Below are 18,253 nucleotides of genomic sequence, written 5' to 3'. Positions count from 1 at the left end.
AACATTAAAAATATCATAGGATTTATCACTAAATAAATCTCACTTCAATTTACTATTTAGTGCATATGATATTTTCGCCAGGAAAATTGAAACAAGATTAAATGCTTTAGTTTCATAAGTATAATAATAATAATAATAATATAATTCTTAAAAATATAAAAATTGATATGTTAAAAATAATTAATTAGTTTGGAATTTACAAGTTAGGTGCACAAGGAATGACGTCACCCTCTGCGAGTCTCCGGGGTGTTTCAGTCCGCTTGGAGAAAATAGATAACAATAACGTTTTCATCCTACCAATTTTTTATAATATTTTAAAAATTGAAAAAAGAACTAGCCGTTGGAGAAGGGGGAAATCAAGCCCCAACGGTAAGAAGACGCGGACCCCTCTCGCCCCCGATCAATCCCCCTCTCTTTATATCAATCGTTCCTCTTCCCCCAATCCCTCTTTCCTCACTCTCTCTACGGCCTTCTCCTCCTCCTTGTTGAACTATCTCACTGATAGGAAAGGGAGAGAAGAAGGTCGGGCAATATGACGAGAACGGAGAACCAAGACGTGCAAGACAACATCCCCCCCGCCGCCGACACCGCTCCTTCGGCCGCCAAGCACACGGCTGCGGCCGCCAAAGGCCTCGACGGCCAGTCTGTCCTGAAGAGGTATTGCAACTTTCTCACTCTTTCTTGGTTGCTCTTCTCGCGGCTTTTCCTTTTTCTTGAAGGATCACTCTTTCTTGGTTCATCTGCTTCCGCCATACTAGTGATTATCGTGAAGATTTGATCTTTGAGGGCGGCATCTGGTTTTTGTGATGATTTATGGCGTTGTCATGATATCCTCTCTTTCTTTTCTATCCTCTTTACTCTTTCTTGATTGATCTTCTCGTGGGTTTTCCTCCTCTTGAAGGTTCAGGAACAATCATCACAAGCACCGAAGTCGTTGTCCATTTAATCATTCTGCGTGTCGTTCATCTGTTTCTGCCACATCAACTTGATTAGTCTGTGTTAAAGATTTCATCTTTTAGGGCTTTTGTGATGTTTCATCGCCTTGTAATTAGATCATTTCTTTCTTCTCGATCCTTTTCACCGCATGCTGACTTCTACTTTTTTTTTTTTTTGTCTTGATGCAAGCAGATTGCAGTCGGAACTGATGTCCTTGATGGTAAGCAAGAAGAATTTACTCCGCAATGATAGAGTTACTTAATGTTGGTCTTCGAGGAGACGTCAGGCATTATATGTGCAGTAAAAAGAACTTGGGACTTCGATCCACGAAGTCTCTCATTTCAATGTTCAGTGAACCTTATGGTCGATGTGTTCTTGACGATTCTATTTGCATGCTTGCTTGTTCTCTTCTTCAGATGTGTGGGGATCCTGGGATATCAGCCTTTCCAGAGGGAGACAACATCTTTTGCTGGAAAGGGACCATCACTGGTAGCAAAGAGACAGTTTATGAGGGCATGATCTACAAACTCTCCTTTTCCTTCCCTACTGATTACCCATTCAAGCCTCCAAAGGTGAAGTTCGAGACTGCCTGCTTCCATCCAAATGTCGATATCTACGGCAACATCTGCTTGGATATACTTCAGGTTTGGAGATGAACAAAATCACCATCTTTCCTCCTCCGTATTCCTCATGGTCTGATGAATGTTTCGGGTTAACAGGACAAATGGTCATCTGCATATGATGTGAGAACCATACTGCTGTCAATCCAGAGTCTGCTGGGGGGTAAGCATCAGCTTTGCTACATAGAAGAGTTGCTTGATTATTTTGCTAATGACATTATTCTTATTTCAGAACCAAACAATGAGTCTCCTCTCAACACCCAAGCAGCAGCACTTTGGGTCAATCAAGAAGGTGAGGAAAGTGATGCAGTCCTATCGAAATGGTTCCTCATTTATTTCTCTAAAAATTCTTCTTTGTCTGATGCAGAGTTCAGGAAAATGGTGGAGAAGCTGTACAAACCAGCCTAGTTCATGGAACTCTGGCAAACTATATACCAGCAGCCCCGAGTTGGGGAGATTCATACTCAATTCTTCCATGCGCCCCTTTTGGCTTTCCTACTCCGCATTTGTGTCACTACTGAGCTGCTTCTCTTTCATATTACAGCAAAATAATGTAACTTTTGTTGATCTAAAAAATGCTGCTTCTCTTTCTTATTATCCAATAATATCTCATTTCGAAGTTTAATTAGTCCTGCCAGTCAGTTTCCCTTAAAGATCACAGCACAAAAACTTCTCTACTATAAATGGAGCTCTTGTTTTATCTCCAAAGAGTTAGAACATTTTCTTTTCTTTTGCGAATCTATATTGGGCTTCTTCAATCCACGAGACAAAAGGGTCCAAAATTTATGAATAATACTCTTTAGAATTATTTTGCACATAATTTATGTATAAATCTAGAATAGTTTATCAATAAAATACATATTTTTATAGAATATAAAATGACCGATAAATGTAAAAAAAGTTTTTGAAAAATACACGACAAGATTTTTGAGTTACAAATACAAAGTTACAAAGTCTCAACAGGCAAAAAAAAGGAATTATGTTTTTTGTGTTGGGCTGAAAGTCCATATATTTAGCCTATGGTGGGCTTTAACAATTCTATTTAATTCGACTGTATATTATGACTTGTTAGTATTTATTCAGTTCGAACTAAAAATGATTTAACTAAAATATGCGAGAAAACCCTTTCTATTCCTAGTTTTAACAGCTTTTGGGTCCAAGAAAATGTGCACAGTACTTTTAATGTGCAAAGATCCCACGCGATCTTTTTCCATTATCTCACTCGTCCAAGGTGTTTACCGTCTGATGGAGAGCACCAATGGCCACATGTGGATCCCACAGGAGCCGTTGAGTTCTCCAATCACAAGGCTGGTAGTGGCCGCGAGTAGGTTCTCCCTCACTAAAAGTCGAATGGAACCCTCGTTTGTTCTCACTTGACCCACGTGTTTCCCGTGTGACGCAACGCACCGATGACCAAATGTGAGTTCCACAGGTGGGCTGTTCACCTTCGCCACTCAGAAGGCAGGTAGCAACATTTGGGTATTATAGTTCAAAAAAAGGAGGGCTTTCTGGCCCTCTAAAAGTCGATCGGAACCCTAGTTTACAGTCGTAAATCTGCAGGCGCGCTTCTCGGTTATCTCGCAGAATGGCGACGGAGGCGAAGCCTGCTGCTGCCGAAGATGTTAAGATGGATCTCTTCGAGGACGACGACGAGTTCGAAGACTTCGAGATCGATCAAGGTAACATAAAGCTGATCTCTTCTCCGTATTGTTTGGTAGAAGCATAGGAAACAACACTTGAAGACATAAAGCCCTTTCTTTTAGCAGATTCGTATGATGCATCTTTCAAGAATCCGTGAGTAGAATCAGTTGTATGTGTCTCTTGTCGACATCGCTGCTTAGATTTGCGAATTAACGAGTGACACAAGGAGACATGATATGGTAGTTCATATCATGTCCTAGATTTGTGATCTTTAATCCTCGTCCTAAGCATTGGATTCCATACTGCCAACACCAAGCTCTGAAGGTATTGATCAGCATCTGAGGGAAATTTCATACTTGATTTCATGTTGCACGACTGCCTTTATTCATGTCTGGAGTTTATCTTCCAAAGTAGTGGTAGATTGGGTCTAAATCTCAAAACAGACGAAATTTGGATCTTTGCAATCACACATTTTCAGTACTTAGGGTACCCTACTGTTTGGAGTTATCCAATTTTTGAAAAGGCCAGACTTAATCTGTTTACACAGCTCTAGGATGCTAACAATATTCGTTTAATGGAAAATACACGAGCTTTCCCATGGGACCAAATTCTTCTTTGTTCATTGATGCTTGAAACACGGGAATGAGATGAAGCGATGCATCTCATTGTCTTTTTTTCCCTGTAGGAAGATATAATAAAATTATCATTGACTTTCATTAGTGAGGCAAGGAAGAAGAGTGATGACAAGACGAAGGGAAAGATCATGTGTCATACCACAGTTGTGGATTAAGGCAATAATGTTAGAAGGGGCACAATTTATATGCAGAAGAGAGACTGCTTGTTAAGTGAAAATACTTGAAGTTTGAATGCCTCTGATTCATTCTAGGAGAATTCTATGACTGATTAGCTGTCAATACCTGCTGGATTGGTGAGATTCTTGGATAATGTGGGTGTAAGTTGGGCAGAAAATATAGGAACCGTATTTGATATACAATTCTCTGTCCTCTGCAACTTCATTTTTTTCCTTACCGTGTATTGTTAATACGTGAGCTGTATGATCGTATGTAATTCTTACTAATGAAACATCATCATGCTAGCTTTGTTTTTTTACTTGTTTTTCCAATAATTTGTTTTTTCAAAGGATGTTTGATCCACTGCTCTTCTCTTTGCATGAGGTGATTTTGAATGACCTTTTTGCATTCCCCCCATCTTCCAACTTAGTGGATTTTTACCAGAAGGATACTGAAAGTAACTCTACAAAATAATATTTCCATTTTCTTTTTCTTTATGAACATCAAGAATTGCTGAGTACTTGCATGTGCATGGTTCACTTGTTGCCACTGTTGTCTAAAGCGCTAGGCAATATAAAGCACAAAGGTTCCTTTTTGCTCAAGGCATTTGCCTGAGTAAAATAAGGCGTGATAAAAAAACTATGGGAGTTTATTTATGTAACAATAATCATTAAAACAAGAACTTGACTCAAAATGAGTTTTATATTATTATGTATGCATGATGGTTATCACCAAGGCACCAAATCGCATAAGCATAAAGTGTCTCTTAAGTAGTCAATCAACAAATGATAATTACACCAGTTCATATATAAATAACAAAATGAAAGACATTTAAATATCTTTCAATCCAGGAGTTCTAGTGGTTGTCAAGGTGCATCACATCATCATCAACATCATCACTGATATTAGCCTCTTATTCTATTTCCTCCTTTTTATATTTACTATCCTTGAACTTGATGTTTGCACTCATAGTCGATGCCCTTTTTTCTTCAACTATAGTTTCCCTTGCTAAATCACCCTGTATTTAAATGTGATCATCAAATATTAAATCATCTTGTGTGTTGGACATGTTAGCACGCTTATCCCAACAGATTGTTCATTTGAATCATCATTATCATCTAGAGAAATAGGATGAATAATTATACACAAATCGATGTCAGCCTCGAGTGCTTGATTTTGCTGAACACACATCGAAGTACTTGAATTGGTATCTTTTATTTTTATGAATTTGTTGGATGAATTTAATACATTAGGGAATAGACAGAAAACCTTATGTGTGGGTGTCAGCGAAAAATCTTGTTAGGCTAGAAGCTCAGGGAGTCCTAGGCAAGTGTCTGATTGTCCAATGCCTCAAGCGAGATCTTGTTAGGCTGGAAACTCAGGTGAGCCCTAGGAAAGTGCCTGATTGTCCAATGCCTCAATCAGGGTGCTTGCCTAGGCATGGCCTATGTGAGTGTTTGAGCGCTTTGACTTTGCCTTGCCTCGCCTCGCCTCACCTCGCCTCGCATGAGTGCCTATGAGAGAGTATGAACACCTCTTAATAACACTATTTGTTGCATGTTCCAGAAAATATTTTACATCTAAATTTGGTTTTTAAAAACACAGTTAAATTATACTGGGTAGTTAAAAAATCATCTCTGTCCTTGGATTTTTTAAAATAAATATTTTGGTAATGCACCTTATCTGTCCCTTTAGATCCAACAAATATCTTTGTTTCCTTGGTAAACCAGAGAGAGAGGAGGCCTCTTTTTCTCATCTCATTTGTTCATGGGTTTCACTGAAAATAGCTGGTACCCAGTAATAATATATGCTTCATGGGTTAATTTTTACTACATACTGAATTTACTTCCGAGCTCATGGTTACATCAGAAAAAGAAAGATGCTAAGCTTTCTGAAATATACCAAATTTATTTTTAAATCAAATTAGAACGGCTACCTTAGAGCCAAATTGAAGTGCTTAAATTCTCTCCATTCAGCATTTTCTTTTCATGTTTGATGATTTCATCAAGTATCCTTGTAGGATGAGTCACATGAACATCATTAGCATAGTGGAGATGTAATGTCACTTAAAAAGTTCAGAGCAAACAGTATGGTGCATTGATTGTAGCATATAACATCCTAGTGTATCTTATGTTGTCGTCAATAATTTGGAATGTATTGGTCATGTTTTTTTTTTGTGTTTGTCTACAATTAGTTTGTTAGTTGATAAACTGACAATATTGTGGGAAATCAAAGATGTAGTGAGGAAAAATAGTGCTTCTCAATAAATATCCTTGTTTTTTTAATCTAGGCCAAACAGTCAACTTAATGTTATACTTAATATCAGTATCCTGATGTGAGTCATACTGCGATATCTGTGAAAATGCAATTGCTTAAACGGGTTAGCTGGTCCACTTATATGGAACTGTTAAATCCCACTTAGTGCACCTTGTACTGCCTCTTCCACATGAAATGGGAATTTAGACTCCTACCGAGCATCCAGCTGATTCCTTTTAGGAGTCGGGCTGAGGTATAGTGATCTTTCCTGATGCACCGGTAAAGTTATGGGCTGGTGCTGGTGTTATTTGCAACAAAAATGCTCCACCCTTTATTCCATTTTGCCAACTGGCTCCAGATATCTTTATTTTGTTTGTTTTACCAACTAAATGATGCCCGAACTCAAATTATTTAATATGTTAACTTGAGATTTGAAGTTCTAAAAGTTGTAAGTTCTGAAAAAAGGCATTACAAGATCTATCCGATTTGCATCACAGTTAAGTGGATCATACCTCGATGTAATACATATTCCATTCTTTTACTCAACATTTTCTATGAAGTGCTTGAATTAAAATATCACCCTTGCATCTATATCTTATATATTTGTTTTATTTTCTATAAAGACAAATTTTCTGTGTATTTTTAGCAGTATACATATTGCTTGAGTTATAACTAAGTCAATAGTTGGAAGAGGGATGAAATCTTTAATCTTTATGTCAGTCATTTTGATCGACTGCAGAATGGGATGACAAGGAAGAAGGTAAAGAAGCCCTGCAGCAGTGGGAGGATGACTGGGATGATGATCATGTTAACGATGATTTCTCCCGACAGTTGAGGAGGGAGCTCGAGAACAAGTCAGCGAAGAGTTGAATATTATCTTTACAGAAAATTCTTCCATCCATATCTCTGTGCTTAATCGTTACATTTGTTCGTCCATGGTTCACTGATTTGACAAGTTGGATTTTGCTGCATCGATTAGGATTTGCTTGGGCGATCCCAAATTTCCTTTGAGTCACTTCTATCAGTCCATTATTTTGACATTTTGATAGTGACTTGTTCTATTTCTATCTAGCCTTCCATATGGTTCTATTGACATACTTTGTTTTTTTGGAGGAATTGAGACATGTTATGCAACTGCTGCATGACCCCTATTGCAATGGCCAATCAAGTGATCCATTGCTACATTCCTGGATAGTCCATTCGAAATATTGCTTATGAAAAATTATTCTGAAGCAACAATTAGAGGTTGTAATCTCTCAGCTATATATATATATATATATATCTTGTTGTCAATATTCTCATGAACAAAGTGTTTCTATTAAAAATCAATCCAAAACTATATTAAAAATTAAAAATAAGGCCCAGGAAATTTTTTTTATCTTTATAAACCAAAAAAATAAATATAAAAAAGAGAAACCACTCGGTCCGTCAGTACTTGTTTGGCCTCCTTTTTCGGTTTCTATTTCCCACCCATCTTACTACTACTGCTAGTACGTATTCTTCGTATTTCTACTGCTGTAACTATTTACACAAACACTGACAGAGGAGGAGGCCGAGATCTGGTGGAATCGGCCCTTCTCTTTCCATGGCGTCGCCGCGCATCCTCCCTTCCTCCCCGCTCCAAAAGCTTGCCACCTTCAAGGACCGCCCGGCCCCCACCGCCGCCGCCTCTCCCCGACCGCCACCCGCCCCCGACGCCTCCTCCTCCCCTCTCGACGCCTTCGCCTCCGACCCCGTCTTCTCCGCCTTCCTGTCCCCCGACTTCGACTCCGCCCGCTTCTCCTCCCAGGCCCTCAGCTCCGGCTCCGCCGCCGCCCTTGCCGAGTCCCTCCAGGACGCCGTCCACCTCCTTCAGGGTCACCTCCGATCCGAGGTCCTCGCCCGCCACCCCGCCCTCCTCTCCCAGCTCGCCTCCCTCCGCTCCGCCGAGTCCTCCCTCGCCGCCGTCCGCTCCGGCGTCGACGCGCTCCAGTCCTCCCTACGCCGCGCCCGCCAAGATCTCGCCGAGCCTCGCCGTGTCGTCCGCACCCACACCCTCCAGCTCTCCAACCTCCACGCCGCCGCCGACCTCCTTGCATCTGCCGCCCGCCTCTTACGCCTCTCCCGCAGGCTCCGCGATCTCGTCGCTGTGGGGCCTCCCGATCGCCTTGACCTCGCCAAGGCTGCGGAGATGCACCGTGAGATCGAGCTCCTCTACCAGGAGCGCGGCCTCTCTGGGATCTCCGTCGTCGAGGAGGAGATCCGTTGGCTCTCGGAGACCGGGAACCGGCTGCGTGCCGAGGCGATGAAGGCCGTCGAACGGGGCATGGATGAGTCCAACCAGAACGACATCTGGTGCGGCCTCCAGGTGTTCTACAACCTTGGCGAGCTCAGATCCGCTGTCGACACCCTCGTCAGCAAGTACAAGGGGGTGGGTGTCAAGAGCGTTGGCGTGGCGCTTGACATGAAGACGATCTCGACATCATCAGGGGGTTTTGGACCCGGCGGGGTGCAGAGGAGCGGGACACCGCAGATTGGGGCAGGGAAAAGGGCTGCGGAGGCTCTGTGGGAGCGGATGGGAAGGTGCATGGACGAGCTTCACAGGGTTGTGACGGCGGTGTGGCAACTTCAGACCGTGCTATCGAAGAAGAGGGTGCCATTCACGCAGGTCCTCTTCCTCCATGAGGTCTGGCAGGTGAGTTGATTTCTCTCTCGGATCAGGCCATTTCTCCCGAGCTTTTGATTACGAATTTGGCTTGTTTATAAATGCTTTTAGTAGATCAATCTGCTTACTTCTTTATCTGTTGCATCTCACGACCTTCAATTATGAAACTGTCATAAAATTGGCAAAATTGTTGCGCTTACTCCTGTGTTGTATGGTTATTGTGGATATCTTAGTTAGTAAAGTGTCTTCTGATCCTGCGGCCACTTCTGTGGTTATGTACTGTTCAAAACCTGCCTACGTAAACCTCTTTTGTAGGAAAAGAAATCCTTTTTGCATGTCTGTGTTGCCTCTGAAATTTTTACTATAGTGTTCCAATCAAATGCATAATTGATATAAAATCAATTTTAGGCATTTTCTTCATCAGATTGAACTAGACAAAGTCAATTGCACCCTTTTATCTGTCTCTAGGTCTGACCCTGCCAGATTAGTTGATCTAACCTTTGGTGTGAAATTGAGTTTGATAAAAACTATCAACCTGATCTCAGTCGGGGTGTCTTGTTATGCTATTCACAGAGAATGTCATTCAGAAACTTGAAATATAAAACAAGTGGTTAACTAACACTTCCCCCTTTCGTCTATATTGAGGCAACAAATCTTCCCTGCCTCTTTCCTGATGTCGTTCTTTATGCTTCCATTTTGTTCCCTTCTCTAAGCTGAATTCTTTAAATATGTAATAGACTCATCAATTACCTTTAAAGTAAGGTGCAGACTCTGCAAAAATACCTTTGTTGGTCCCGAAATTTGACAAGAAGCTTTTAGCATCTCATGGCTCTTGGAACATGACAAGTTTGTGTTGTAGTAAGTTGCACTTTCTTTTTTGTTCTTCCTGAGTTCTATGTCATCTGATGGACTTCTTTTTCTAATGGATTTTAGTTATACTGATTCTTTTTTACTAATTGATTCTGAATTATCTTTTTCTCTTATTGGATGTTGTGTAGGAGGGTGATCCTCTATTAACAGATCGGGTCTGGGAAGCACTTGTCAAAGCTTTTGCAAGCCAAATGAAATCTGCTTTCACAGCATCTAGTTTTGTCAAAGAGGCATTTACACATGGGTATCCGAAGTTGTTCTCTATGATTGAGAATCTTCTTGAAAGAATCTCAAGAGATACTGATGTTAAGGGGGTTCTACCAGCTCTCAACCCTGAAGGGAAGGAACAACTGGTTGCTACCATTAACATATTCCAGACATCATTTCTAGCTCTATGCTTAAGTCGTCTCTCAGATAGTGTAAATAGCATATTCCCTGTGTCTAGCCGTGGAAGTATTCCCTCCAAGGACCAGATCTCTAGAATTGTATTGCGTATCCAAGAAGAGATTGAAGTTGTGAGAATGCATGGGCACCTTATGCTTCTTGTTTTACATGAAATTGGCAAAGTTCTGCTCTTGTTAGCTGAGAGAGCTGAATACCAGGTAAATGATTTCCAAAATCCAAGACCATTTGAATGATATTTACTTGTGTACATGCTTTTTCTTCAATGTCTGAATCTTATGCTTAAGTTCACAAATGTGAATTTTGGATACCTGTGATGCTTCCATTTGTTTCTGGGATATGCAGTTGAATGTAGGTTCTAGAAATCTTCTAGTATACTACCTTGAGATAATGTTTAATTTCCTTTCTGTTTTCATTATCCAGAGTATGTCCTGATTATTAAGTTATCTGATTACTCTGTTCTTGAAGTTTTGATACTGTTGGCTTTTGGACATCGAGGAATTTAAGACAGCTGCCACATATTAGAAAGTTCTCACTTGCTTTTTCCCATTCCTCTAAGGCTGATATAAGGGTCACAAGTTGTAATCCATCAAAATTCCAGAAAAGCAACTGCTTTGTTATTTTATCTACATTCTGAAAACCTCGAGGACAAGCTAATGAGTATAATCTATAACTTAGCAGTTATGGATTTATTATGACGTGCTTATATAAGAAAGGTAGAAGTCAAGTTTGTAAGTAGGTAACCATTTTTATATCTCTGTCCTGTATCACAAAGTGAACTCAAAATTAAAGTTTTTGTTTTGCAAATAAGGAAAATCTACTAAGAAGCATAACATTCGATTTAATGAATCTATTTTTGGTTCTTCATTGTTAAATGATCTAGGACATATAGACTATCAATTCGATGCATGATCATTTGCATACATAAAATCTAATAATTAGATTCATATGTGTGAAAGTATAATAAATGTAGAAATTGCAGTGAAAGACATGCCATCTATTATTTTCCCTTGATGCCAAGCCAAGTCCTGTAAAAGACAAAATTGCTTAGTCTTTACGTCTCCAGATGATTCATCACTCATTGCCATTCATACAAAATTAGATTGTTGTGCTTCTTATTGGTATTAGATAAATTTATTTCCTTAAATGTTGCAATTTTGTGAACATGAGTGAGACTTTAGTGTTACTTTTCGTACCCAAAATCTGGATAAATTATGATTTGTCTAGTAGTTGCACATTTAAAAAATATTGTCAGGACATGATGCAGAGGAAGTGAATTGATGGAATTCAGCCTAATTAATTTTAAATTGAGGTCAACAGTGTGGTATGTTCTTGTTTTTCTGTAGAAATTAATTTCTTAGTACTATTGAAAAGGCTAATTTAATCTGCTTTGAGCGCCAACAATTGGAATTCTAAGTAGGTCTGATTGAAGGAGATATAGCTGATAGATGTTAAAGTGATTAGATTTATTGCAATATAATACTTTTGCTTTCATTTTTTATGCACTAGCTTTGTTTTGTTTTGGATAGTCTCAAAGGAACTCAAGTTTGAGGGCTTATGGGATCAACCATTTCTATTAGATTTGGTTGTTGATTGACTAATAACGAGTAGGACTATCTGAGGGTATTACATAATCAACCTTCTTTTGCTTTAGTTAATTTGTCAGAAGTTTCATCTAATGCTTTTATATTTTTTGACTTTTAGATATCCACTGGTCCTGAAGCTCGCCAGGTTATGGGTCCTGCAACTGCAGCCCAAATCAAGAATTTTTCCCTTTGCCAGCATCTGCAGGAGATCCATGCACGCATTACAAGCACTACATCTTCACTTCCAACCATAGCCTCAGATGTCCTGTCACCTTCGCTTGGTGTCATCTATGGAGTTGCATGTGACTCAGTAACCTCATTATTCCAAGCGATGCTTGATCGCCTGGAATCTTGCATCCTGCAAATCCATGATCAAGACTATGGAGCTGAGGGGATGGATGTGTCCATGGATAACAATGCCTCTAATTACATGGATGAGTTGCAGAAATGCACACTTCATTTCCGGAATGAGTTCCTGTCCAAACTTCTGCCTTCTTCTGCTGCTCGTTCTGAGACTATATGCACCATGCTAGTTCGCAGGATGGCTTCTCGAGTCCTAATATTCTTCATCCGACATGCTTCTCTGGTGAGGCCTCTTTCTGAGTCAGGCAAGCTGAGGTTGGCAAGGGATATGGCAGAGCTTGAGCTCGCTGTTGGCCAGAACTTGTTTCCTGTTGAGCAGCTCGGTGCACCATATCGAGCACTTCGTGCTTTCCGGCCTGTCATCTTTCTGGAGACAGCTCAGCTTGGAGGGTCTTCACTTCTCAAGGATCTGCCACCAAGTGTGGTACTCCACCACTTGTATTCTCGAGGCCCTGATGAGTTGCATTCACCATTGCAGAGGAATAAGCTTACACCTCTTCAGTACTCTCTCTGGCTTGATTCACAAGGTGAGGATCAGATTTGGAAAGGAATTAAAGCAACCCTTGATGATTATGAGATAAAGGCCAGAGCTCGAGGAGACAAGGAATTTAGTCCCGTGTATCTGCTGATGCTTCAGATTGGTTCATCTTTGACTGAGAACACTTAGTTTCAATAGTGAGATTTGATATGATTTTCCATGAAGTTGTTATGATAGAGGCATACCCATAAACATTTTTCTTTGATTTTGAAATGTTTTGTCTGCCCATTTCCTACATGGATCGCCATCATAGTGGCTCAGTTCTGGTAGTTGGCAAGAAATTTCAATGTAAATGAAAATTTCTGGACCTTTGCTTTTATATATAGGTTTTACATGGTCTTAATTCCATGTTAAGGTTTCTTCAGAACTTGTGTTCTCTGGAATGTTAATTGCTTTTACATCTTCCATGTAGTGGATTATTTGGCGTGATTGTTGTTCAAAAATTTTCAAGCACATCAGATCGATTTTGGTTTTTACTTAACATTACAGTATATTTTGTCGTAGTTATGACTCAGATTATATTTATTGTCATTTTGTATGCCAATTTTTATTATGAAAGCTTGTCATTATTGTAACTTAGGTGGTTGTAAACTGAGATGGCAATAGCCTTTTTTCATGCCATGGACAAAACCAATTAGTTTGCAGATGCAAGGCATGTTCACACTCTGAGAGCAGCTGAGATCCATGCTATTCTCCAACCAGTTTAAATGCATATATATCTCCTTGCAAGCTTTTGTTCACTCTCAGAATGGCTTAAGAATCAACTGCACAGATGGAAGAGACATGTGAAACAAATTTGCTACATCATGACATGGCCACTTCTAGTTATTTGCATTGTTGTTATTTCCTTTTTTTACAGGCTGTGTTAAATTGTCGTTTAAAAAACTGCCAATGGTGAAGTTTGCTTCCTACCTCTCTTCTTTTCTCTGTCTGTTGTTCGCTTCTACACTTGCCGCTGTCTACCAGTACATGTCGACTTTATTTGTATTTTGGAGATTGTTTATGTTGTTGAGACCGTGTTTTGCTGTTGGGAAATGAAGCTAGCTATACTTATGCTGTGTAGAGGATGTTCCTTTTCCCTTCAGTATACTTTCCCCTATATGTTGATCCTGTAGTTTGTTTCTTTGGCAATGTTTGTTGTTTTTTGAGCATATTGGATTTCTTTTCTTTCTTTTTTATCCTTCAATTCATGCATCTTAAAATTCTTAAGCTTTTATTACATATTTTTGTTCTATTTAAATATATTCTCTTTTCAGACACTTGGTTCACAAAGATACCCTCCATTGGCTTTATGAAGAGGGATAAAACAAAACAGTGGTTCCTCATTTTCTAGATTGTTATCCGCAATCATCTTCCTGTTGCTTACTGGTTGTAAGTTTATCCAATGTCTATATTTTACTTTTTTATACTTCAGTTGTTGGTCATTCAAAGTAAATATTGTTGTAGTAATATATTGTTTGTTTGCCTCTAGGAGCTCCTCCAAGAAGCTTGACTCAAAGGAAGCGGGATTCTGCTATGAACTCCAATGTGCCAGTTTTGGAAGGTCAGTCTGTTTTTTTTAGACAAAAACATAGCCTTCAGTTCAAATATATTAATAATCACTTATCAGAAAAGTCCAGTGCTATATATCTAACCATATTGTATGGCATGGTTCCATACAAAACCCTCAGTTATTCAAGTGCTTAATTTGGATTTGTTCTTTCAACATGGATTTGGGAAGAAGGCAGGGTCTCTCAAAATCAAACTGAAACGAAACTCAGTTTCATTCTTCATTTCAACCTTTCATGCATGACAGTGGAACCAGTCAATGTCTAATGCAAGTGCCCATGATGGCTGGACATGTGATGTGCATATACTTGCCAAAAGTTCTGTAGTTGAATTCTTCAAGGCAGATGGACCAAGTTAAGACAGAAATTGTTATGATATAAAAGGAAGAGTAATCAGGAGTATCATTTTGACTTCAAAATGATATCAGGGTCAATTTGATTTCTCTGTTAAGCCTGCTCTTATCACCTGCATTCAATTGCATTGGATTATAAAGCTTTGAAACACAACAAAGTGATCAAAATTTATGATGTTAGATGAATTTATCTTATTGAATTGGATGTTGTCTATGGGGATGAAGGGGAAGTGGATATGAAAGAAATCGGTAGGATTTGTCAAGATGTCTCATGATTCCCAAACAGTGGCTAGTTTGAAATCGTTATTGGGGGTCTTCCTGCTCGTCATAAGCTTGAATTTGTGTTTTGCTGGTGTTCATCATAGATGGTTCTCAATGTTCATTGACTTCTCACAAATGTGGTCTCAGATGCTTCTATGAAGAAAGAAATCAAAAGAATTGCTAGCACCCGCAGCTATACAAGTTTGAAGAAACTATTTTCACTGTATGAGAAATGGTCGGATTCTATTCTTTCATCATAACTTATCTACAAAATGCAATGGCAGGTATTTGATAATCTCTTTACATTGGTTGGTCTTAATGCTCATTAATCCTTGTTATCCGATCATGTTTTGCAGCAATCTTATGTTGATGATTTAATAAAAAATACTACAATTTTCTGCTTTGGTACCCCAGGTTGCATGATGATATATTTTTTGTTGATTGGAAAAATTATACTGATGTAGGGATATCTGAACCTGGAAATAACGAGAACTCACCAATTAAAGCCACGATCTACAAAGGATAAGGCAGGATAAAGAAAAAAAGTCTTGAGAGAACACAAGAACTAGTTGCTATGAGAAGATGGCGGCAGTACACAATTATTTGATCTAGCAGGAGTTACCTGAGTTCCAACAAATGAAGAGCCAACTGGGTAAATACTGCTCTGCTGTTGATGTACTCTGGGAATGAAGGCCCAAAGAATGATATTATGGAGATAAAGATCAATTTTATTCTATATTCTTTTATTTATTCAAATCTTAATAATTTATTTTTTAAATTTTTTTTAAAGTAATTTTTTATTCCAACAAAATAGCATGGTCTCATATAATATTCTTTGACAGTTGAGCATCTAAATAGATAGACAACCCAAAATAAAAATTTGGTTTAGAAAAGGCAACTCTTGATATATGATATCCTATTTTTGAGGTGAAATAAAAAATAAAGTATTAAATATTTGAAATATTTGCACTACACCCATATATACATGTATCAAAGTTTTTTCTAATTTAGAGATTTTATTTTTATTTTTTGATTTATTCAACATCTTAATAATCTGCCCTTGTTCTATTTTCTCTATAATTTTCTATTTCAAACAAAATAACATAAACCTACGTAATATTCTTTAACATTTGAGCATCTAAGTGGACAACTATGATAAAAACTTAGCCAAAAAAAATCAACTCATAATATACGATACCCTATTTTTTGGGTGAAATAAAAAATAAGGTATCCCCTACCGGGAGAAGTTCAAATCATTTGAAATCTTCATGAAATATTTGCTTTGAACCCATATGGACATATTATATATATATATATATATATATATATATATATATATATATATATATATATATCTAATTTAGGGATTTTATTCTATATTTTTTGATTTAATTAGATCTTAAGAGTCTACCAGTTGTCTAGTTTCTCAATATTTTTTTTTTATTTCCAGCAAAATAGTATGGACTCATGCAATATATCTTTGATATTTGAGCTTTTAAATAGGTTGATAATTCATGATAAAAATTTAGTCTAGGAAAGTAAACTCCTACTATACGATAACCTATTTTCAGGGTCAAATAAAAAATACGGTATCGCATATACGGAGTCCAAATCATTTAAAATCTTTATCAACAGTTTGTATTGTAACCCTATACACATGTATTAGACTTTCTCTAATTTAGAAATTTTATTCTTTATTTTTATGATTTATTGATTTGTTTTATTTTTCTATATTTTTTCATTTCAAGCAAAATAGTATTGACCCATTGACATTTGAACATATAAATAGGCAAACAACTTATGATAAAATTTGGTTTAGAAAAGTTAACACACACTATATATATATATATATATATATATATATATATATATATATATATATATATATATATATATATAATTTATTAGTTAATGCATTTCTTTAGAAAGTATTCATCAGGTTTTGTAAGTGTTTGCGAATTCCTCTAAATGATAAGCAGAAGGAGAAAACATAAACTAAGAATTGGAATCTCTAAAATACACAGTAATAATACATGCTTATTAATAAGATCAATCTCTCTCCCTCTCTCTCTCTTTCTCTCTCTCTCTCGGTTGTTTTTTTGGTGATTATGATTTGGATGTTTGCACTGTGTCTTATCTGCGCATATATATATGTTGGAACTATTTTGTTCTTGTCTTTTGTGAGTTCTTACAGTGGCTGTCTTCTCAGTAAGATCTTTCTTTTTTTTAGAGTGACAACCTCAGAGAAAACTTTACAGTGGAAGCACAATTAAAACATCCACTTTATAGTGGAAGCACATATATTATCCTCCTAATCATGATCGTAAAGCTTTGACTGCTTCTCTTCACTTTTTCTCTTAATCATGCCTGACTAGCTGTGGTGCAAAAGAAAGCTATATATCTAAGCTAACTTTCCCAGTTTGCTTTTGGAAGATTCAATAGCAGATAGTTGTGGTTGGACCTTTTGAGACTAAAAATGTGCCCAATCATATTAAGATCATCAAAAGAGAACAACTACTTCTTGCTCAAGCATGATTTCTCTAAAGCCTTACTAGAACTCAGAACTCATTGGTCTAATTAGCCTCCATCATCAGATATTTTACTCATGGTTGCAGTATCAGCATGTTTTTACTTGGAAACATATCTGTGATCTGAGAAACCCACTGTAGACACTAACTTAAGCACTAGCTTCCTATAATTCATGTAAATATTTCAGATGGTCACTACTTGTGTGTTTTTGTTTTTTGTTTTGCATGTACCATTTCTGACTGGCATAATGATGTCACTGGATTAGGGTTCAAGACACTGCATCCATGATACTTATCTGTCAAGGCATTTTTCATGTGTTCATACAAGTTCGGATACTATCTCAGAAAGCATTTCAGTAGACTGCCAAATTTGATGGAGCTTAATAAACCTGGAAGAGCTGATGACTGGAGTTGACATTCTTCCTACATGTACTAGATCCAGACAATAGAAATTTGGGCAAAAATAGTATCATTTGAGCTTATCCATCTTAAAACAAGAAACATCATACATGCTTTGCCTACTTTCAAATGTTCTTTACATGCTTCTCATGTACTCCATATACTGTGAGAGCAAAATAGCTGATCATGGACTTTGAGATTCCTAATGCAAAAACTTACCTTAAAGATGAAAAATGCATATATAAGCCCATCATTGGCATACCTCCAACTACTTTGAATGTAAGCAATGACCAGAATAATATGATTTCAATAGAATTCTTATACTGGATAATATGCATAAGTAGCACACACCATCTAAAAGTTCTAACCAATATAACATTACACTAAATCATAGTTTGTTCTTTTCCTCCCCCAAATTCACTACCTTTTGGCATAATCCTAGGGATTATGCCAAAACAACAATACAACACCACCAGAAGCTAAAATAAGCAATCTGCTGCATGATATTTTTGGCATAA

General features: G+C 37.9%; 3 protein-coding genes and 1 long non-coding RNA gene across 4 annotated transcripts; all 4 read left to right on the top strand.

The window, feature by feature from the left end:
* Positions 1–438: 438 nt before the first annotated feature.
* Positions 439–2,161, top strand: LOC135633499 (ubiquitin-conjugating enzyme E2 20-like). Its single transcript, XM_065143024.1, has 6 exons — positions 439–657; positions 1,129–1,156; positions 1,353–1,580; positions 1,656–1,719; positions 1,789–1,848; positions 1,924–2,161. Exons 1-6 carry the CDS (start codon positions 533–535, stop codon positions 1,962–1,964), a joined length of 546 nt encoding a protein of 181 aa, XP_064999096.1. The 5' UTR covers positions 439–532; the 3' UTR covers positions 1,965–2,161.
* An 850-nt stretch (positions 2,162–3,011) lies between these two features.
* On the top strand, positions 3,012–7,309 carry LOC135633795 (protein DELETION OF SUV3 SUPPRESSOR 1(I)-like). Its single transcript, XM_065143710.1, has 2 exons — positions 3,012–3,235; positions 6,984–7,309. The coding sequence occupies exons 1-2, from the start codon at positions 3,142–3,144 to the stop codon at positions 7,112–7,114; spliced, it is 225 nt and encodes a 74-aa protein (XP_064999782.1). The 5' UTR covers positions 3,012–3,141; the 3' UTR covers positions 7,115–7,309.
* Positions 7,310–7,729: 420 nt separating this feature from the next.
* LOC135633794 (conserved oligomeric Golgi complex subunit 5-like) lies at positions 7,730–13,014 on the top strand. The gene is made up of 3 exons (XM_065143708.1): positions 7,730–8,918; positions 9,887–10,360; positions 11,865–13,014. Exons 1-3 carry the CDS (start codon positions 7,830–7,832, stop codon positions 12,774–12,776), a joined length of 2,475 nt encoding a protein of 824 aa, XP_064999780.1. The 5' UTR covers positions 7,730–7,829; the 3' UTR covers positions 12,777–13,014.
* Positions 13,015–14,037: 1,023 nt separating this feature from the next.
* Positions 14,038–15,544, top strand: LOC108952354 (uncharacterized). Its single transcript, XR_010495154.1, has 2 exons — positions 14,038–15,092; positions 15,273–15,544. It is a non-coding gene; the product is annotated as an uncharacterized LOC108952354 (long non-coding RNA).
* The last annotated feature ends 2,709 nt before the right edge of the window (positions 15,545–18,253 follow it).

Source organism: Musa acuminata, chromosome BXJ3-3, assembly GCF_036884655.1.
Source record: "Musa acuminata AAA Group cultivar baxijiao chromosome BXJ3-3, Cavendish_Baxijiao_AAA, whole genome shotgun sequence".
In the NCBI taxonomy this organism is placed as follows: Eukaryota; Viridiplantae; Streptophyta; class Magnoliopsida; order Zingiberales; family Musaceae; genus Musa; species Musa acuminata.
The sequence above is the reverse complement of the archived record's forward strand: the minus strand, read 5'-3'. Positions and strand labels throughout refer to the sequence as shown.